Genomic DNA, 20,876 nt, shown 5'->3' on the forward strand with positions numbered 1-20,876 from the left:
TGGGGAGAAGCTGTTCGTGCCGCCTGCTATTTAATCAACAGATCACCGTCAGTACCGTTGAATTTTGAAATTCCGGAGAAAATGTGGTCGGGTAAGATTCCCTCCTACTCTCATTTAAGAGTGTTTGGTTGTTTAGCTTATGTACATGTATCCAAGGAGCTCAGACAGAAGCTCGATGCAAGATCTACTCCATGCATCTTTATAGGATATGGAGATGAAGAATTCGGATACAGGTTATGGGACCCGAAAACAAAGAAGGTTATTAGAAGCAGGGATGTAGTATTCCATGAAAACCAGAAAATGGAAGACATTGAAAAGCCCAGAATGTCTCCTAATTGTAGTTCTAGTGCCGAGAATTTTTGTCCTAATCCAGCACCAGCACAAATAGCCACAGAAGATAATGAGGTGCATGAAGATATACCAGAAGCAGACCAGGAGAAAGAAGGGGATATTGAGCAGGGGGAGACTCAATCCTCTCAAGCAGCTGCAGGGCCATCACAGTGGTCAGATGATGGTACATCTCCTGAAACCAGTGGTTTACAAGTTCGAAGATCTGAGCGAGGCCGAATTCCATCAAAGAGATTTCCAGAATCTGAGTATATTCTGCTTACTGAAGAGGGGGAGCCAAAGAGTTTCCAGGAAGCTGTTTCTCATCAAGAGAAGGAAAAGTGGCTGCAAGCAATGCAAGATGAGATGGAATCCTTACAGAAAAATCATACTTATGAGTTGGTTGAGCTTCCAACAGGAAAGAAGGCACTAAAGAATAAATGGGTGTTCAAGCTCAAGAAAAATGGCAGCGGAAAGGTGGTGAAACACAAAGCCCGATTGGTGGTCAAAGGATTTCTTCAGAAGAAAGGAATTGACTTTGATGAGATTTTTTCACCAGTGGTAAAAATGACTTCAATTCGAGTCATTTTTGGTTTAGTAGCAAGTCTAAACCTAGAGCTTGAACAGATGGATGTGAAGACAGCATTTCTTCACGGTGATTTACATGAAGAAATCTACATGGAGCAGCCAGAAGGATTTGAGGTTTCAGGGAAAGAAAACCTCGTATGCAAGCTAAAGAAGAGCTTGTATGGCCTCAAGCAAGCACCAAGACAATGGTATAAGAAGTTTGACTCGTTTATGGTGAGTCAAGGTTATAAAAGGACTGCAGCAGACCAGTGTGTTTATATTCAAAAATTTTCAGGTGGAAACTTCATTGCACTTTTGCTATATGTGGACGACATGTTGATCGTTGGACAAGATGCAATGAAGATTAGTCAGCTGAAGAAAGAATTGTCTAAGTCCTTTGATATGAAAGACTTAGGACCAGCTCAACAAATTTTGGGAATGCAAATAATCCGAGACAGGAAAAATAGAAGGTTATGGCTATCTCAAGAGAAGTATGTTGAACGGGTGATAAAGAGATTCAACATGGATAAAGCCAAACCGGTCAGCATTCCACTTGCAAATCATTTCAAGTTGAGTAAGAGATTGTGCCCCTCATCCAAAGAAGAGATAGAGGAGATGGCTTCAGTACCATATTCTTCAGCGGTAGGAAGTCTGATGTATGTAATGGTGTGTACCAGACCAGACATTGCTCATGCAGTAGGTGTTGTGAGCAGATTTCTTTCAAATCCTGGAAAGAAACACTGGGAAACAGTCAAATGGATTCTCAGGTATCTTAAAGGTACATCGAAGCTGTGCTTGTGCTACGGGGGAGGTGATCCAATCTTAGAAGGCTATACAGATGCAGATATGGCCGGAGACCCTGATAATAGAAAGTCTACATCAGGTTATCTCTACACTTTTGCAGGGGTAGCTGTGTCATGGCAGTCAAGATTGCAGAAGTGTGTTACTTTATCCACTACTGAAGCAGAGTACATTGCCGCAGCGGAAGCGGGTAAGGAAATGTTGTGGTTAAAGCGTTTTCTCACAGAATTGGGCATCAAGCAAGAAGACTACAAGATACATTGTGATAACCAAAGTGCCATGGATTTGAGCAAAAACTCAATGTATCATTCCCGTACAAAGCACATTGACATCCGCTATCATTGGATACGCGAAGTAATAGATCAACAGTTGCTGAAACTGATGAAGATTCACACAAAAGAGAATCCAGCAGATATGCTAACAAAAGTTGTTGTTCAAGAGAAGCTGAAGCTATGCAGAGACATAGCTGGAATAGATGGCAGATGACCATCAGTTTTAAATGCGGCTGGAGGGGGAGAATTGTGAAGTCCAGCCGCACCAACCACAGCCACCATTTTGGACAGCCACCATTTTTGACACCACTGCACCGAAAATGGATTGTTCAACAATTGTGGGCTCTGCAGAGGCTGTTGTAAGCCTATAAATAGGCTCCATCCCGTTGCATACAATACAAGCCAAGTGAGCAAGCTCAATATTATCCCAAGTGAGGAATATTGAGAGAAAACTCCGAGAGAGAGAGTGTTTAAGCTCCAGAGAGAGCTTGAGAGAAGAGTGAGCAATTCCAGAGAGAGAATTGGAGAGTGCAGAGAGAGGTTCCACGTGAGAATCCTCCATGAGAGAAGTTTTTATTTTTGTATTCTATTTTTAAGAGATTAATAGAATTCTTTTTATTTTTCTTCTCATATTTCTTCTCTAAAGTGGTCAGAGAACCACAACATGAAGATGCTGAATGGTGTTTGGGTGTTAAGTTTCAGTTGGCGTTATATCTGGGAATGCTTACTGTATTAGCTATATTTGTGACCAAATTGTGTTTAAATCAACGTACGTAATAGGTTAATTAGTAGTTAATTAGCATAAAGTGCTTTAAGGCACTGTTATAGGCTAAAAGGAAAACTCTTCCGCTATGCCCCCACGCACCCCCTACCCCCCAAGACTCGAGCCCAGCTCTCACAGTCTGGGCTGTGGTGCTCTGCCAACCGAGCTACCACACGAGTCTTAAAAGGAAAACCTTTAATGTATATTGAAAGCATACACCAAGGTGCAGGCTCTTTTAACAGAGTCTGAAGGTTGGAATCGTTCTCTTATCACTGGGTCTTTTACACAATGAGGTGGCTGTCTTGATCTTTTGGACTTCAGTTGGTGGAGTTAATACAGAGGACACGCGTGCACGGTTTTATACTGCTAGTGGTTCTTGTTCTGTTGGTTTGGGTTGTTGGCTGGCTAGAGACTTGAGACTTCTAAAGGTTGGGAGTGGGAGTTTTTGTGACACGAGTGATGCTTCCGGTAGAGGATGTTGGGAATTTATCTGGAATCTTAGTGTGCCTAAAAAAGTTAAATTGTTTTTATGGCGTGCCTTAATTTTTAACCACCTTCTTTAAATTTTAACTAACTTCTTTGAGTTTTTTTTAGAAAGAAAGTGATTTGAGGATTTAATTCATGTAGTATGGAATTGTGTGCGTGTCTTGGCAGTGTGGCAGCGTGTAAAGTTCTGTGAACTAGGAAAGAAGATGTTGTCATGGAAGGTTTCCAGTTTTCGTGTCCATGGAGAAGTTATTAGGCATTATGAATTTGGTTCTGTTATATATATCGCATTTTCAGGTTTCCATGAACTATTTCATTACTAATTCGTTTTATTCTTCTGTTGCATACAACAACTAGAAAATTTCAGATATTTTCCATCAAGGGATATTAGGGGCTTCTTCCTTGAAATTATTACTGCTTTTGATAAAAGAGGGCTCCAGGAGGAGTTCCCAGGTATATACAGATATATTTATTCGGATAGACATGCTTTAGTGTTGTAAATGATAAGAGTGAGCTATAATAAGTATTTGTAAATAGTAATAATTTTATCCATCATGAGGGTGCTGAAGTGAGGCAAACGAAATCAGCTCTGGTGTCTTATGGCTAAGACTAAGAGCATATTGTACCCATTTTAGCGTTGAACTTCAACGAAATATTTAAATGTTGTATTTGTTGTTCTACCTTTCTGTGCTTGACGTATTTAGAGCTGAAATGCTGTTATCAGTCGGTGGAAAAAGATTGAAATTTACAAATTGGGACACAGGTAAATGATGGATTTTTGCAATGGAACTGTGATGATTTCTTAGAAGAGATTAAACAGAAGAGCTGCAGGGCATACTAAAATCGATCTGAACTATTGTCCCAAGTGTACATTCTGTCTGACTATATATTAAATACCATTTAATTATCAGGGAAAGTTGAAACCAAAATGGCAGTTCTTTGGCTGTGTCTGTGAATCTGTGATTATTATAACATTGTTGCTGTTTTAAAGATTTTTCATGTATCTTAAATGGATTTTGAATTTGATGTTCCTTTTTCTTCAACATTATGGTGAATTAGCAGCTGGACAGGAGAAGTTTGGAACTTTAATAAGCTTTTAGTACAGAGGTGCACATTGAATCATTTTTGGTATGCAATTGTGATTATATTAACATTTCATTTTGCAAACTCTTACTAGGGTTATCATAATTCTTGAAAATGATTTTTATTCAAATGCTTATGGTCGGCAATAATTGGTGATCTAGTTAGGTCCTTTTCATGTTCTTATGAGAGTTTACTAATTGACAATAATCTGACAATACTCTGAAAAAACAATCATATGAAATAATGTTGAGGAAGCCACTTTTCCTCTCCAAAGGTCATTGTCTTGTGTATTATTTTGCAGGTTCAATCTACAATACCTCCTTTCCTTCCTTTCATTCTTCGTGTATAATGCATAGTAGAAAAAATTGAGGAAGCTGTTTAATATATTTGGTTTGCTATCACTGACCTGTAATTTTTTCCTCTTGTATCTGACAACTTTGTTTAAATGTTTTTGCTAGCAACACATATGGAAATTATGGTGAAAGTTATCAAACTGCTGTGTAATTTGATTTTCATTGTAGTTTATGATATGACATGTTGAGAAACATTCACAAAGTCATTGGAAATATGGGCTAACGAGGTAGATCTCTACTCAACTAATAAGGAGTCCATCAGAATTCTTGTAAAGAACAAAGTTGACAAGTTTTGTTTGGTTTTGCTCTTCCTTCCCACCTGGAAGACACAATTAAATTCCCATAAATTTGACGTCAGCACTTGTCAAGTAAATTATCCAAAAGATGATTGTTAAATATTCATGATCTATATACCTTAGAATAGTGCATACTTGTCTATTTATTTATTTCTTTATACCCATGAGTTCTTATGTGCTTTGACAAGATGGTAAGGGGAGAACTTGGTGGGAGCAATGGATCATATGCTAGAATTTGAATTATGCGCAATGAATCGCATGTCTTACTTGTCTAAAAAGACCCTTTGTTGCAGAATTGCATACCCTGTTTCTATAGAAAAGAAAAATTTTTGTAGGATGAAGAAAGGGAAGTAACAAGAGAAGAGGGGATGGCCTTTGCACAAGAGCATAGATGTTTGTTTCTTGAGTGCATGTCTAAAACGGGAGAAAATGTTCAACAGTGCTTTAGAGATCTTGTGTTAAAGGTGTATTCTTTGCTCTCAGTCTTAAGTGTCATTTGATTGGTTCTTCTCAGCATTATTTAGTCATGTTTGGGATCTTGTTTCCCAGTTGTGTTCCTAGTATTGTCCAAGCATAGCTTCTTCTCACATTTAGTTGGCATGGCATTCATCTAAATTTGGATGCTTATACGTGTAGTATCCTATTCTGTTTCTTTGCTTTACAGTTAACAGAAGTACCAAGTTTACTAGAAAATGGATCAGTGAAAGTGAAGATACAAATATTGAAGCAGAAATAAATGTACCATGCACCGCATGGTGGTGGTTGCTGCTCTTGATAAAACATGAAAGAACACCTTTAGTAATACTAAAGCAGAATTCTGCATAATCAAAAGAGAAGAACTTGAAGTGTCACAATGGCAATTTGGTTGGACATATCATTGTCCATTCTTCACCATGAGCCAGTCTAGATGAGTACATATTCTTCAAAAGGCTTTTTGAAGCAACTATCATCACTTTCAGTACAGTTTTGGGAATATAAGGGTTTTAGCGACAGCTTGCTGTTTGTATATCCATCTGTTTCTCTGTTTAATATCCTCTATAGGTGTTAAAAGAATCTGTTATTTATTTCTGTCAACAACATGTAGAAGGATACAGGTATTATAGGGTGAATAAACTGACTTGCCATGGTAATAATGAGTTTGTATCCGAAAACTTACGTAGTATATAAGAAATGTACGGTTTTGAAAATGGGTTTTAGTCCACATGGATGCTAGTCATTTCTATTCATTTTGCATATTTCTGATTCATTGTGAAGCTTCACCCCTTTATTTTAACCAGAAACTGGTATGGATATTTGGTTAGCGGAAATATCCCAAGAACCATTATCCAATTCAGGCTGAAGAATTGCAACAACCAGAAGGACAGGCTCTGTTGTATATGTATACATGCATATATACAAAAATGCTACAGCGGCCAAAGGCCCCCACAATTGCAAAATTATGCATATATATAAATTTAAATATATTGAGGAATTTTCAGACCATGGAAGGCTTTTAACCTGCACCAGTCAAAACAGAATCTGATTTTATGGTATATGGCACATGAAAATTACTCATTTCTTTGTCGAACTGGAAGAGACCTGAAATTTCAAGTATTTTGGGTGCTGCAGTAGATAACTGCTGTCCAGTTTAAAGAACGTCGGGCTTAGGGTTTCACCAAAGGATAATGCTAGGCCCTAAATTGCATTATAAGCCTTTTTTTTTTTTTTTAAATTAATTGTTTGGCATGTATATAATTTTTTCTGGATATCTTTGACTTCCCAAAAAAAATATGACAGGTTTAAGTTAAATGAGAAGGCTACTAAACCTGAAATTTCAGTAAGTAACACCAAATGACTGTCAGTCAGAAACGAGAAAGTCCAAATGATACCACAGTAATATGGAGATTATTTGAATCGCTTCCAAAGCATGAGCATTCTTCTCAAATGCTGAAGTTGCATTACGCTCTTCATTATTTTCTTAGAATTTTCTACAAACCATTCAAAACAATTAACCATTTATTACAACAAAACTAGTTAGGATAATTTTCAGCTTAGTTTCATTGGAGATGGACTTTCAACTGGGTTAATCGAGATCATGACAGGCACAAAAAGAAGACAGAAAACAGCTTGTAGAGACTAGACATAGTCACTTGGTCCCACATGTGGATTAAAACAAGGCCATAAGAATTATCATAGCAAATATATGCCTCGCTCCGATGCCTGTCATGCTATGTTCTTCTGCCGGCTTGATTTACCCAAAACTGCATATTTTGAACACTTGGTTACTATGCGGTGCAAAGTCAATCAGAAACAGCTAAAACTGATACTAATCTTAACTCTTTCCTTTCTCTGGTCCTTGTTGGCTCACATTCTTAGGAAATTTAATCCTTTTGTCCCTCCTTGATACATTCACATATATATACTGTTTGGTCCATTTCTTTTTTCTGGTTAGAGGCCTAAAAGGAGGTCGCAGAAAAATAAAAGAAAAAAGGGGGGTTGCATTGCAATTCCAGGCAGCTGGTTCCAATGGCCTCTACTGGCTCGGGCTATAGCAGGGCGGATGGTTTAATTGCTTGTGCATTGTTGGTAGCAGTTCTTTTTGCTGGAACCAATGCAATTGATATTTTTCTAGAATGGAATGTTGCTCTTGACACCACTCTCCAACCAGTGTCACAAGATCAACCTGTATGAATTGCTTAAAACTCTGTTTCTTTCTGCTTTTCATTTAATTTGTTCTTTTTCTTTCAATGATGCAAAATGATTTAATTGCGAGTTCTTACAGGTTATCACCATCAATGGGTTGTTCCCCGGACCCCTTATCAATGCCACAACCAATGATTTCATCCATGTCAACATCTTTAACAACATGGATGAACCAGTTCTCTTCACATGGTATATGCACTCTTGCCAATTCGTGTTATCCTTATATTGGTTTGAGAGAGAAAGGAAAAAAAAAGAAAAGAAAAAAAAAACAAGGTTTTCTAAGAAAGAGAAAGTGATGGTTTATGTGCAGGAATGGAATCCAACAAAGGCTAAATTCATGGCAAGATGGAGTTTCAGGAACAAACTGCCCAATCAAGCCTGGTACAAACTGGACATACGTGTTCCAAACCAAGGACCAAATTGGCAGCTTCTTCTACTTCCCCAGCATCAATTTCCAAAAGGCTGCTGGAGGATATGGACCTATTCGTGTCAACAATCGAGTGGTCATCGACGTTCCATTCCCTAAACCAGAAGCAGAGTTCGATCTCCTTATTGGTGATTGGTACTTCAGCAGCTACAAGGTCTCTCTAAGTACAAATTTCATTCATATTATATAAATAAATAACATCATTACTTCTAAAAATTATTTGAGAAAGGCCAACTCGTATGAATTTTTGGACATGGCATTGCAACAGTGGATAAGGTCAGCAGTACAGAACAACTCAATAACTGCATATTATAGTCCCCCTAATACCATTTTGATGAATGGCAAAAGCCCTTATAACACCAAATGGTCAAAAGCATATGAGTCATTCACCGTCACAAAAGGTATACCTTGTAACTAAGCATAATTTGGGTGCTTGTTTTGTGTTTGGCTTAATGTTAGTAAATGGGTGTATTGTTTTGAAGATTCTTCAATAATGATATGAACCTGTTTATTCCCATAGGGAAGACTTACAGGTTAAGGATATCAAATGTTGGGAATGCTTTCAGTCTGAATTTCAGGATTCAAAATCACAAATTATTGCCGGTTGAAACAGAAGGATCTTATACAAATCAGATACTTTTGGATTCTTTGGACATTCATGTTGGGCAGTCCTACTCAATTCTTGTCACAGCGGATCAAAATGAAGCTGATTATTACATGGTGGCAAGCTCTAAATTGGATTCCAAAGGCCCAATAGGCAGCCTTGAGGGTGTTGGGGTGCTACACTATTCCAATTCTAGTACACCAGCCATTGGGCCTCTCCCGGTTGGACCTGACAAGGATGATATTGAGTTTTCCATGAATCAAGCCAAGTCTATTAGGTATTACAAGTTCATCATCTATCCCTTCTACATAACTCAATGCATCAGCTGTCACATATTTAAAATTTCATAACAAGAAAACTTTATATATATATATATATATCATTTTTCTATGCGACTTGCGAAGTTATCTTCATATTATGCATTATAAGCTGAGAGATAGTCTTAAGAAGAAAAGTTTTTATATATGTCCAATGTTGATCATGACCTTATGCATATGCATATGCATGTTAACAAGTGGTTTTTAATAAAGTCATGATTGACAATCTACTTTCTTTCCCCCCACAAAACCAGGTGGAACTTAACCACAGGAGCTGCAAGGCCAAACCCACAAGGAACCTTCAATGTATCAAACATCACACTGTCTCAAACCTTCATCCTCCAAGTCTCAACAGCCGAAATAGATGGATCACCACGCTATGTCGTGAACAATGTATCATATTGGACTGTGGAAACACCATTGAAACTGGCTGATCAGTTTGTCAATGGTTCAGGAGTATACCAACTGGATGCATTCCCAGTTCAGTATGTCAATTTGAATGCTTCATATGGAGTCTCTGTTGTGAGTGGGATCCATAAAGGTTGGGTCGAGATTGTGTTCAAGAACAATTTGGATGTCGTGGATTCTTGGCATTTGGATGGTTTTGGATTCCATGTTGTTGGGTAAGTATACCAAAACTTCTAGGATCCATTTGGGATGTTTGATTAAACTAGACTATTTTAAAGGATTTTGTCCAACTATCCTTAATTTGTTTTGGGTTTAAGGACTAAGGAGGTTCGGTTTTGGTAAAACGTACATATATCCTTTGTTACATTAAATTGGCAGCTTCATGGCCAAATGAGATGTATATATCTTGAAATTTTCAGGTATGGCATTGGAGAATGGACACCGGAACTTCGTAACACTTACAACCTTTATGATCCGGTGGTGCGTTCGACAGTGCAAGTATATCCAGGAGGATGGAGTGCAGTGTATGCATTCCTTGACAACCCTGGAATGTGGAACCTGAGGTCACAACTCTTGAAGCATTGGTATTTGGGTGAAGAACTCTATGTGAGAGTTTTCGATGATGATCTTAACCCTATCAAGGAGCGGCCGGCCCCAGACAACCTCCTTCTATGTGGCATATATATGTGAAATTTCATTGAAATATCCCGTGTGTCACATAATTTGGATTGTAAACATTTAGTACTTGTAATAAAAATAACAAAAATGCATTTTAGTTCCAGACGTTCTTTAATTGTCTTAATTTAATTAGATGAGTTCTGTTACTTGTAAAACAAGTTAGCTTATATGTTCTCTGTTTGTTTGTTTTTTACAGGGATTTTTGGTGATTCTAAGGCTCCAGCTCCTCCGCCACCCCCAGCTTGATAGACTTATTAATTATTTGAAGCCTTTTCTTTTTGCGAAAAGATTAATGTAAGGACGCATTAACATAAAATAGGAATTGGTAACATATCCAATAAGCCAAGAAGGATGTCCACACTCTATCCAAATTTGAACCTCAGAGAATGCAACGCCCACTTTGCCATTGATTCCTTGATAGAGTTGTTGATCCCAAATATTATGTATGTTAATAATTTGTACGGTGCCTGATTTATTAAATTGATGATCTACGATTAATTGTTTTAAATCCTAGAACCAAGAAAAAAATAAATTAATTGTTTTTATAAACCACCTAGAACCATTTCCAAAACCTAACCCTGATATGATCATAAATTTGTTAAGCAATTTTCTTCCCCCCTTTTTTGTTGAACACTTGTTGGAAGAGGACCACCCGGATGTTTAAACTATTTCTATTTTTATCAAATATAATTCAATTAGTATCAATCGTTATTAATTTAAAGTGACATCCAGTGGCAAAGTCCAATTTTTTTCATCCAGAAAAGAAAGAAAAAAAAAAGTCCATTTTTACTATCATAATTATTTTTGTAAGTTTTTATTTTTTTCTTCTTTATTTTATTTTATTATTCTGGATAATCAAAGAGATTTAAATTTAAAATTATTATCCGACTACTTATTTATATTTTTCTATGAAATATGTCTTTGTTAACATGCCCCTACGTTAAGTTGCTAAGCAAGTTCCATGATGATGGTGAAGCAATTTGGATAAAAGTCCTCAACCAACATAAAACTTTATTTTTTGTTAGCATAAAATGACGTCTGCGGCACACAAATTGTGACCTTTTCATTACAGAATTTAATTACTTTAAATTTAAAAAAAAAAATGGTCACTTGAATATAATGTAAAGAATCAAATTTTTTTTCCCCTTGTAATAGAGAAAAGAATCGAGTTTTTTTTTTTTTTGGTGGAAGATAAAAGAACTTCATTAAGAAATATCCAAAAGTAACAGAGTTTGTAGCTCAGCCTGCTGGGTAGTCAGATTCCATCCATGGACTTAGGAACCCTTCAAGGTCTACTTAGCCAGTCAATCAGCTAATTTACTACAAAATCGTGGAACAAAAAGGAAAAATAACAGCTACTAAATTCTCTACTGACAGAAAAATAATATCTCTAACTAAAGTTTCAGGAGTCCGACAAGGACTTGATCGAGGAGTTTGATAAACAAGTTGAGTTTAAATTAGACATGTATATATATTTTTTCGTTGAGCTTAAATTCCTTTCCTAAGCTCCATCAGAAAGGTCTGTGTCAACTCATCGTTTCATATATATATATATATATACATATATATATATATATATATATATTTTTCCTTTTAAATTTTTTTGGTAAATCTGTCAACTCATTGTTGATTCACTTATGGTCCAGAAACTTATTGACTTTTAAAAGCTAATTGACAAAATGTTCCCAATTCTAATTAATAGGCAATTACTTTCATCAATCTCTCTCTCTCTCTCTCTCTCTCTCTATATATATATATATATATATATATATATATTATCTTATGAAAATCGACTCCTGATTTGTCCTTTAAGTTATCCTCGTTTTTTCTTTTAAAAAAATATTTTTGTTTGTTTTGAACAGTAAAATATTTCTGTTTTTGACAAATTATCTTGTTATAATGGGTTTGATAGTACGCTTCGTTACCCTTTTAATCCGTCCGATTTAAATTAATTGATTGAGACTCTCTTTAATTTTTTTTTTCTTTCTAATTCCTAATTAAAACCATACTGCTATACCCTAACACAATGCAACAACAACTCTAATATATTAAAGTGAAACGAACATATTATAATTATTATATTCATGAGTCTTCTAATTATTTGCCCTAGACGTTAAAGCGTTTTTTAATTTTCACGGTTTCACGATTTTGACATTTCCTCTCCAATAATGATTGATAATTTCGTTTTAGAATATAATAAAAACAAAGTTTAATTATTCGATTCAAAGATTCTTCCAAATGGCTTCTTCCAAATTAAAGTTCTTCTTTTCTTTCTTTCTTTTCTTTGTTTCTTTCTATGTTACTCTGAAAGTTTCACCATTCTTGATAAAACCAAAGACTTACAAAACTATATATTCGATATATTATATACATAGACCCAGCTTCTATATATAGAGTTGTAATTAATTACACCAATGAGAACGAACGTATACAGTTTTGGTTGGTTTTAGTCAATTTCAAAATTAATTAAAATCCTATTAGATTTAGGTAGTTGATACAAGCTACAAGTCCTTTACATAATTTGTTTATGTATACCGTATTAAATTGTTTATATATATATATATATATATATATAGTACATATATTTTCCGAGCTCTTTGTCTCTTACATCTTTATGTTAATTCTTTAATTCTTGAGGCTTGTTCTTGCAGATTAAGCCCAACAATGGCATTGTTGGGTGGCCATTACCAATGGCTGATTCTGCGTGGGATTTTTCTCATGATACTTGTTTTCTATGTAGCTGATTGCAAAAATATATATCTTGAATGGCATGTCGCCACCAATGACACTATTAGACCTGTTAATGCTGATCAACCGGTAAGAATTAACCAACCAGCTAGTAATATGTATTTTGTTAGAATATTAATCCTGTATTTAATTTTGTTCTTTCTTTTGGTTCTTGATTAATTTCCTTCTTTTATGTTGAATATGTTCTTAAACAGGTTCTTACCATTAACGGGTTGTTTCCAGGCCCTCTAATCAATGCCACAACCAATGATATTATCCATGTTAATGTCTTCAACCATATAGATGATCCTGTTCTCTTTACTTGGTATGAATGTGTGTGTGTATATATATCTATATGTATCTTTGATCTTGAAATTGCAATTAAGGTAATTATATTAGGGGGTTTTCTGATGATGCATGGTTCATGCAGGAATGGGATACAACAAAGACTGAATTCTTGGCAAGATGGAGTCTCAGGTACAAATTGTGCAATTCAACCTGGTAAGAATTGGACTTATGTGTTCCAAACCAAGGATCAAATTGGAACCTTTTTCTACTTCCCCTCCATCGATTTCCTCAAAGCTGGAGGAGGTTTGGGCCCAATTCGAGTCAACAACAGGATTGTTATCCCTGTTCCATTCCCTAAACCTGAAGCTGAGTATGATCTTCTCATTGGTGATTGGTACCAAAGAAGCTATAAGGTAGAATATACATATATATATATATATATATATATATATATATATATGTATATATATGCACACAGTACACGCATACATAAATATGTTAATTTACTTTTACTTGTCATGTTATATAGACTATGTAGATTAATGTGTCTCAAATTTGCTTATATTATTATTATTATTTTTACTTCACGAATTGTTAAATTATTTTACTTTTTACTTCCCCAAACAAATATAATTACTTTTTTCGAATCAGTTTTTGGTACTGATTAGAACACTATACATGTTTGTGTGTATCTATCTATCTATCTATCTATATATATATATATATATGTATGATGCAGATCATTATAGGTGATTTTTTTTTGCAATAAAAGTATGTAACAGATTGTGGTACATTAATTCATAATTAATCCAACAGGATGTTAGGTCCATGGCAAAGAACGGGTCTGATATTAGTACCCCTGATAAAATTCTGATGAATGGCAAAGGTTCATATATGGACCCACGTGCAAAAACCCATGAGTCCTTCACTGTCACAAAAGGTACAAATACATTAACCAAAGCGATTGCCTATAACTTGTTTGTTTCTTGGACGAAAAGAAAAAAAGTCACCAACAAATTAATAATGTGAATGCAGGGAAGACTTACAGAATCAGGATATCAAATGTGGGTACCACATGGAGTTTTAACTTCAGGATTCAAAATCATCATCTGGAAGTGGTAGAAACAGAAGGATCATATACTTCTCAGATTACGTTGGATTCCATTGATGTTCATGTTGGCCAGTCTTACTCTGTACTTGTCACAGCTGATCAAGTTGCTGCAGATTATTACATGGTTGCCTCTCCTAAGCTATACAATGCCACAGATATCAGCAAGTTTGGCATTGGTGTGTTTCACTATGACAACTCCTCTGCACCTGCCAATGGCTCTCTTCCAAGTGGCCCTGATCCCTTTGATCTACAATTTTCAATTAATCAAGCCAAAACCATTAGGTAATTAGTTTCAAATCTGTTGAATATTACACTATACTTTCTTTTTTCGTAAGACAGTGTAAATAGAACGATGCTATATTGGAAATTATGTTTTCTTTACTGGAGTTTGTTCAAGTTCTCATCTTGGTCATGTTTGTACTCTAATGTGTTGTGAAGGTGGAACCTGACCACTGGGGCCGCAAGGCCTAATCCCCAAGGAACATTCAACGTTTCGAATGTGACATTGTCACAGACTTTCATTCTCCGAGCATCAACAGCTAAGATTGACAGTTTTTCTCTCTACACTGTCAACAATGTCTCATACCTGACTCCAGATACACCACTAAAACTGGCTGATCACTTTGGCAATTCGTCTGGAGTATATGAACTCGACAAATTCCCAACAAATTCTTCCAATAACAACTCAGTGAAAGGGACTTTCGTTGCAAGTGGAATTCACAAAGGGTGGATTGAAATTGTGTTCAAGAATGATTTAAAAGTCATGGATTCCTGGCATTTGGATGGATTTGGCTTTTATGTTGTTGGGTGAGTACTGCATAGTCCATTAATCACACTTAACGATGAATAGTAACAGTTATTCCCACTGAAATAATCATTGTATGTACCAAATATCCTATTTAATCAATATGAAAGAACCGCTTCCATTCCAGTTAATAAATCTCAAGTAATAACATTACATGGGACTTACTAAGTGATCTGAAATTTGTTTGCAGTTTTGGTGAGGGGGAATGGAGTCCCGAAAGTCGCTATGGATACAACCTTTATGATCCAGTTGTTCGCTCCACAACTCAAGTTTATCCTGGAGGATGGACTGCAGTTTATGCGTATCTGGACAATCCTGGAATGTGGAATTTGAGATCACAGAATTTGAAGAATTGGTATTTGGGAGAAGAGCTTTATGTGAGAGTTTATGATGCTGATCCTGATCCTGCAAAGGAGAGACCACCCCCGGAAAACATCCAACTATGTGGTTTGTGCATATCTGACATGTCCACCAACTTCATTTTCGGCTGTTAATCTCTTTTCACATGATGTGTTTTGTTTGGCTTTTGCAGGAAAGTTCACTCCACCACCATCCCCCCCACCCCCACCCCCACCCCCACCCCCACCCCCACCCCCACCTCCATCAGACCCAGCTCCACCTAAACCTTCATTAGCTCCACAAACTTTGCAAAGATCAGGGTAATAAGCATAATTTTTTTTGTTCATTTTATTTTCCCAATTTTGTTTGCTTATTTATCTAATGGCTAATGAAATACTTTTTTCTCATTCACATTTGATAGGTTTCACATTGCCATCATCTGTATAGTCGTTATTCTCTGTATGTTTTGGTAGTGGCTGAAAGATGGCACCAGAAGGGAAGGAAGCCATTTTTCTGGAATACGTGGAACAAAGTTTCATTAATACAAATATACAAAACTAACAATGAGAGCAGAAATTAATTCTTAGGGAGCAAACCCTTTTTTTTTTTTTTTTTCTTTACTATTTTGTTTGGTAAAAGTGTTTTTTTAGAAGAAATCTTGGTTATATCATTATTATAGTGAACTTTCTTTTTATAAGAATTCCGAATTATTTGGTTGGACTAGCAAATGCATTAAGGATTTTTGTTAATCAAACAGATAGATTTTCTAATGTTTTGTTGTTTTTTTGCTTAGCATTTTTTCTTGTGTTTGTATATTCAGATTGCAGATAGTTGTTTTCCTTCCTCTGTTTTTCTGCTCTGTTTTCTTCCCCTGTTTTCTCCTCTCTCACACAAACACCTTTCGAATTTACCCTTTAGAAGGTAGGTTATTACATGTTACCGAAATTAGGAATCAAAAATCAAGTTAAAACACTCCAACAAATTTGATTAGAGAGCCATCAAGCAAATGGCCTTTTGTACTCTTAAAAGTTATTGGTGTATATGAGAAAATAGTTCATAGGTCTTTTTGTTTAAACAGAGAACATAATAAATATTGTTACTATTTTCATCATCAATCATTTGGAAAGGAGTACATAAAAACCATCACTATTATAATTAGTTTTAGATTTCTGGTCAATGTTACGGCAAGTTTCTGTTAAGTTTTAATTAATGGGAAGCATCTCATTTAATACATAATGCAATGAATAAATTTTACTTGCAAAGCACTTGCAAATAATAAGTGATTAGAAAAGCAATTGTGTCTCTGTCTTATTAACTATACACAAATAAAATAAATAAAAAGAAAGAAGATTGAAATGGAGCCTCTTCTTTGTTTTACTCCTTGATGAAGAAAGAGTGGTAGAGGGCTCTATTTTCACATAATAAAACAAAATACCTTATATGAACAGAACAAAAAGGACTAAATCTAATAAATTAAACTCTATATACAAGTAATGTGATTTGCACCATACATATAATAGATTTGGGCATTTGAGAGACACAAAAATCAGATACTTATGAAGTTGTCCATTCAATGGTGTCTTGGGTTAACTCCAGCAGATTTAAGGCTCTCCACATCTCTAGGCCTGTAAGAAAGCATAGCAGAAAACAAGAACCACAGTTAGAATCATAAAAAAACTTGTAGAAAAAGAAATGAAAATTACGAAGAAACCTGTATACGTTGTAAAAGGGTTCGGGCGGGTTGGATCGGGAAGGGTGTTTTTGTTTTCCTGGATGTGAGCAACTTTTCTGAAGAAAGATTTGTTCACAAACTTGTCTGCAGATCTAAGTACACCATCAGGATCAGACACCTCTGGCATGGTCTCTCTTTTCTTCTTGTTTATGTAAACAGTAGGGGAATGCATGAGCTGCTGCTTCGCTGTGTGAGTCCCGATGGCCATTGCAACCACTACCATTCCCATCACCACCATCACTGGTGCAAACTCTCCCTTAATTGGAAGAGCCCTGCAATATCCAAAAACTTCATACTTAAAAGAGTCTCTTACGGAGGTGCTTCAAGAATGATATATTAAAAACACTTCCTATAGCACTCGGTTAAACAGATTTGATATCCTATGAACTATCTCCCAATGATAAAGACTTATAATAAAATTGCATATACATATAATGGCTTTACTTGAAGTTAGAATGATCAGGATGGGAAGCATCAATAGTTGGTGCAATAGGCTTCATTCTAGGAGCAGTGGAGGTTGCATATGATCTGGCCATTGCCATCCGAGCCACCATTGATCTCCAGTAGTTCTGCAAAGTACAAACATTTTCATCTTATATACTTACCAATGAAAATAAACATTCAATCTCATGTTTTTGAACAATTTCATTTGTTCAAGGAACTTACGATTGCCCTTGAAGCCATAGTTTTCGGTCTAAAGTTATGAAGAAATGATTTTCTGATGAAGATGGTATATAATGTATATGTGTTTCAGGCTTTGAAAACTCGTAAATTAGTTAGTTTGGAGGGGTTTTCTTTTATATAGGAAAGCAGAAAAATGGAAATTTTGTAGTTTATAAATTAGGGAGCTGAAATTGTTGAGCTTTGCGGCTTTTTCGTTACCTAAAAGCCGATGGTCCTATCCTATATATATATAAATAGTCATGCATGAAAATAATAAGGAACAGGAACTGTTTGTGGCGAATCCATTAAATCCTGAAAGTTGGTTGCAGACTTTGAATCCTTGAATATAGGAGGCTCTTTCAATTTGCTCATCATCAAAAATATAGAAGAGCTGTTAATTTATACATTTAAATATATATTTTTGGTATGATATGGACTCAAAAGCATCAAATATTATCAAAGAAAAAATTCAAATACTTAATTAAATCATACTTGGGGTAGGAAGTCAAAATAGATTTCTCCAAAACAAACCATGTTCAATTTGAGGTCAAAAGATTGATGTATAGTAAAATAAAGAATAGCGACTTTAGGAGATTTGTTGATCAATGATTTTCTTATATACATAAGTAACTTTAGGAGATTTGTTGATCAATGATTTTCTTATATACGTAAGTAATTTTCTAATTTAAAAATATATTTTTAAAAATTATTAATAAAATTAAAAATTGTTAGAAGATGAAGGAACTAGAAGATAAAATTTAGTTCTGACAGTGTTTCTTTTTAAAACTAAAGTTTTCCCATATGGTTCAACACTTGATACATTTGAACCTTTCAATTATGTGACAATAGATAAATAAAAGATTCACCAAGCAAGCTTCGGAGCCAAAAGATGTTTCATAAATAGTTTTGACTAGCTATGACAAAGATTATCAATTGGAATGCTGAAAATGAAATTGATGTCGTTCATAGAGAACATTACAACTAATTCAACATAGTCCAAGGAGAGATAAGCCACAAAAACCACCAAAAAGGATACAAAACGAAGCTAGCTTGCTACCTTTATTTTGTTCCTCATCAACAACATGCCAAATAGTACTCCTAACCTTTTTTATGCTTTTATTTCCTATGATTCATGGCTAATACAAAGCATGTGGAAGCCTAGGGCTAAGCATTACATTTAATGGTTTTGTTTTAGCAAGGGTTATGCCTAAATCTTCTTCCATATCCACAGGTTCATTCCTCGGTGTAGTCAATGCAAACCCCTGGAGAAGACGAGCCAGAACCAAGTTAACCATTTGCATGCCAGAAGAAATTCCAGGGCATGCTCTTCTACCAGAGCCAAAGGGAATGTACCCAAAGTTTTGACCTCTAACATCCAAGTGTGCATGGCCGGTGAGGAATCTTTCAGGTTTGAACTCATCAGGGTCGGTCCAAATTCGCGAATCGCGGTGTAATTTCCATATGTTGAGGAGCAATCTTGTTCCTTTTGGGATGTGATAACCCGAAACATTGCAATCTTCCACGGCTTCATGCGGTACTCCGAGGGGACCTGCAGGGTATAGGCGTAGCACTTCCTTGACAATGGCTTGGAAGTATACCAAATTCTTAATGTCTGCTTCTTCGACCCACCTTTCTTTTCCAACATGAATGTCCAGCTCTTCTTGTGCTCTTTTTAGCACTCCATCATGGTTTAGTAGCAGTGAAAGTGCCCAAGTTAAGGTCAAAGATCCGGTATCTGTACCGCCTATTATAAGATTCTGCATCATTAACACAATTTTTAGATTTACAATAATTTTAGATAATGATTCTAGTTAGTTGAAAGTAGTGTTAGCTAATAGCAGCCTCCATAAGAATTAGACTAGAGCGACAAAATACAACACTTCAAGGGGCAATTTTATAGTGTAATTTACCTTCGGAAAGATTTGATCCCAAATTATAGCATATTTTGCACTTTTATTGGTGGGGGGAAATTATGGAAAACGAAACGAAATTATATTTAAGAAACCTGGAAAGAATAAAGTGTGAAACGAATAACAAACATACCACCGCAGTAGCCTTGATGACATTTTGGGTCTTGAATCCAAAAATTGAACCATCTTCATCTTTATCATCAGCCATTAATGATATCAATGCATCGATGAAGTCACGCTCTTCTTTCATCTTACCATCTTTCCTCTTTTGAAGATGCTCATCCAGCCAACTACTCATGAAATAGTCTAACTTCTTAGCATTAGCCTTCATGGCCTTTATGTGCCCCTGCAGATCCAACCACTCTGTTCCCGGAATAACATCCGAAACAACATTCATCCCAAGCAAATACATGAACTTATGGATAGCTTTTATGAATCTCCGAGATTCCCCATCTTCATCGTCGTCCTTGCTGCTATACCGTTTTCCGGATATCATTTTGACGAGTATGTTAAGAATCACGGTCGAAAACCACCTGCTCATGTCCACCATGGCTGAACAACTACTTGCTCCGTTTTCGGAACAAAGCAAGTACAGTTCCTTGATGCTGGTGTGTACTTCAGAAGCTCTTACATTCTTGAGGAGCTCAAGCCGGCGGTTCGAAAGAACCTCGGTGACTGCAATTTTCCGAACATGTCGCCAGTATTGTATGTTTGTGGTTAAGCCAAAAAAAGCATTTCCATATCCCATGTATTTTGCAGCTGCAGTAGCTGGACGAGTGAGGAAAGCTTGGTCGTTGGTACTGATGCATTCCTTTACCGTTTCCCAGCTGCTCACCACCATGGTCCTTTTCGTGCCTAGCCGGATCGAAAAGATCGGTCCGTGGTTGTCGGCGATAGCTCCCAGTATTCGGTAAACCGCAGTTTTTTGCCGGAGAAGGTTAAGGTGACCGATTAGTGGCCATGCACCTGGTGGCTCTGGCAGTTTCTTACCTTTGTTCTTGTTGTTGTGATGGTGTTTGACAATGTTTTTCCACGCTTTGTGGAGAAGAAGAAAGGCAATGAAAGTTCCAAATATGGCTTGAACAGAAGAGACTTCCATTTTTAAGATTGAAAGCATGGAGAGAATACTGTGTTGAAAAGAGGAATTTGAGGACTTCAGCATTTCTGGTCTAAAACAGTAATGATATTCATATACGAGGACAGGTGACGCATAAAATATCATATCTATAAATATATA

General features: G+C 36.1%; 4 protein-coding genes across 5 annotated transcripts; 2 read left to right on the forward strand and 2 right to left on the reverse strand.

The window, feature by feature from the left end:
- The first annotated feature begins 7,453 nt into the window (after positions 1 to 7,453).
- On the forward strand, positions 7,454 to 10,451 carry LOC107413257 (monocopper oxidase-like protein SKU5). The gene is made up of 7 exons (XM_060819807.1): positions 7,454 to 7,612; positions 7,710 to 7,819; positions 7,941 to 8,211; positions 8,326 to 8,458; positions 8,578 to 8,938; positions 9,233 to 9,601; positions 9,806 to 10,451. The coding sequence occupies exons 1-7, from the start codon at positions 7,454 to 7,456 to the stop codon at positions 10,074 to 10,076; spliced, it is 1,674 nt and encodes a 557-aa protein (XP_060675790.1). The 3' UTR covers positions 10,077 to 10,451.
- Positions 10,452 to 12,728: 2,277 nt separating this feature from the next.
- LOC107413256 (monocopper oxidase-like protein SKU5) lies at positions 12,729 to 15,658 on the forward strand. The gene is made up of 8 exons (XM_060819808.1): positions 12,729 to 12,881; positions 13,007 to 13,116; positions 13,222 to 13,492; positions 13,896 to 14,019; positions 14,115 to 14,472; positions 14,629 to 14,997; positions 15,186 to 15,442; positions 15,528 to 15,658. The coding sequence occupies exons 1-8, from the start codon at positions 12,729 to 12,731 to the stop codon at positions 15,656 to 15,658; spliced, it is 1,773 nt and encodes a 590-aa protein (XP_060675791.1).
- Positions 15,659 to 16,617: 959 nt separating this feature from the next.
- Positions 16,618 to 17,938, reverse strand: LOC107413276 (uncharacterized). 2 transcript variants are annotated; one of them, XM_016021186.4, is made up of 4 exons: positions 17,733 to 17,938; positions 17,511 to 17,635; positions 17,054 to 17,338; positions 16,618 to 16,959 (listed from the first exon to the last, which is right to left on the reverse strand). In XM_016021186.4, exons 1-4 carry the CDS (start codon positions 17,748 to 17,750, stop codon positions 16,905 to 16,907), a joined length of 483 nt encoding a protein of 160 aa, XP_015876672.1. In that variant the 5' UTR covers positions 17,751 to 17,938; the 3' UTR covers positions 16,618 to 16,904. The 2 variants fall into 2 exon arrangements, with proteins under 2 accessions (XP_015876672.1, XP_024928014.1); XM_025072246.3 differs by having other exon boundaries at positions 17,046 to 17,338.
- A 730-nt stretch (positions 17,939 to 18,668) lies between these two features.
- LOC125421230 (xanthotoxin 5-hydroxylase CYP82C4) lies at positions 18,669 to 20,876 on the reverse strand. Its single transcript, XM_048469459.2, has 2 exons — positions 19,773 to 20,876; positions 18,669 to 19,486 (listed from the first exon to the last, which is right to left on the reverse strand). The coding sequence occupies exons 1-2, from the start codon at positions 20,859 to 20,861 to the stop codon at positions 18,866 to 18,868; spliced, it is 1,710 nt and encodes a 569-aa protein (XP_048325416.2). The 5' UTR covers positions 20,862 to 20,876; the 3' UTR covers positions 18,669 to 18,865.

The sequence above is a fragment of the Ziziphus jujuba genome, chromosome 8 (assembly GCF_031755915.1).
Source record: "Ziziphus jujuba cultivar Dongzao chromosome 8, ASM3175591v1".
Classification (NCBI taxonomy): Eukaryota; Viridiplantae; Streptophyta; class Magnoliopsida; order Rosales; family Rhamnaceae; genus Ziziphus; species Ziziphus jujuba.

Excerpts from the sequence above, each read along its gene's own strand:
- LOC107413257 (XM_060819807.1), top strand. The coding sequence starts at position 7,454 with ATGGCCTCTACTGGCTCGGGCTATAGCAGGGCGGATGGTTTAATTGCT. Across the intron at positions 8,459-8,577 it reads GTCATTCACCGTCACAAAAG|GGAAGACTTACAGGTTAAGG; the intron begins GTATACCTTGTA and ends TTATTCCCATAG. Across the intron at positions 8,939-9,232 it reads AATCAAGCCAAGTCTATTAG|GTGGAACTTAACCACAGGAG; the intron begins GTATTACAAGTT and ends CCACAAAACCAG.
- LOC107413256 (XM_060819808.1), top strand. The coding sequence starts at position 12,729 with ATGGCATTGTTGGGTGGCCATTACCAATGGCTGATTCTGCGTGGGATT. Across the intron at positions 13,117-13,221 it reads GATCCTGTTCTCTTTACTTG|GAATGGGATACAACAAAGAC; the intron begins GTATGAATGTGT and ends TGGTTCATGCAG. Across the intron at positions 14,998-15,185 it reads TTTGGCTTTTATGTTGTTGG|TTTTGGTGAGGGGGAATGGA; the intron begins GTGAGTACTGCA and ends ATTTGTTTGCAG.
- LOC107413276 (XM_025072246.3), bottom strand. Across the intron at positions 17,339-17,510 it reads CCTGATCATTCTAACTTCAA|GGCTCTTCCAATTAAGGGAG; the intron begins GTAAAGCCATTA and ends TGGATATTGCAG. Across the intron at positions 16,960-17,045 it reads CCCTTTTACAACGTATACAG|GCCTAGAGATGTGGAGAGCC; the intron begins GTTTCTTCGTAA and ends GCTTTCTTACAG.
- LOC125421230 (XM_048469459.2), bottom strand. The coding sequence starts at position 20,861 with ATGATATTTTATGCGTCACCTGTCCTCGTATATGAATATCATTACTGT. Across the intron at positions 19,487-19,772 it reads TCATCAAGGCTACTGCGGTG|AATCTTATAATAGGCGGTAC; the intron begins GTATGTTTGTTA and ends TTAATGATGCAG.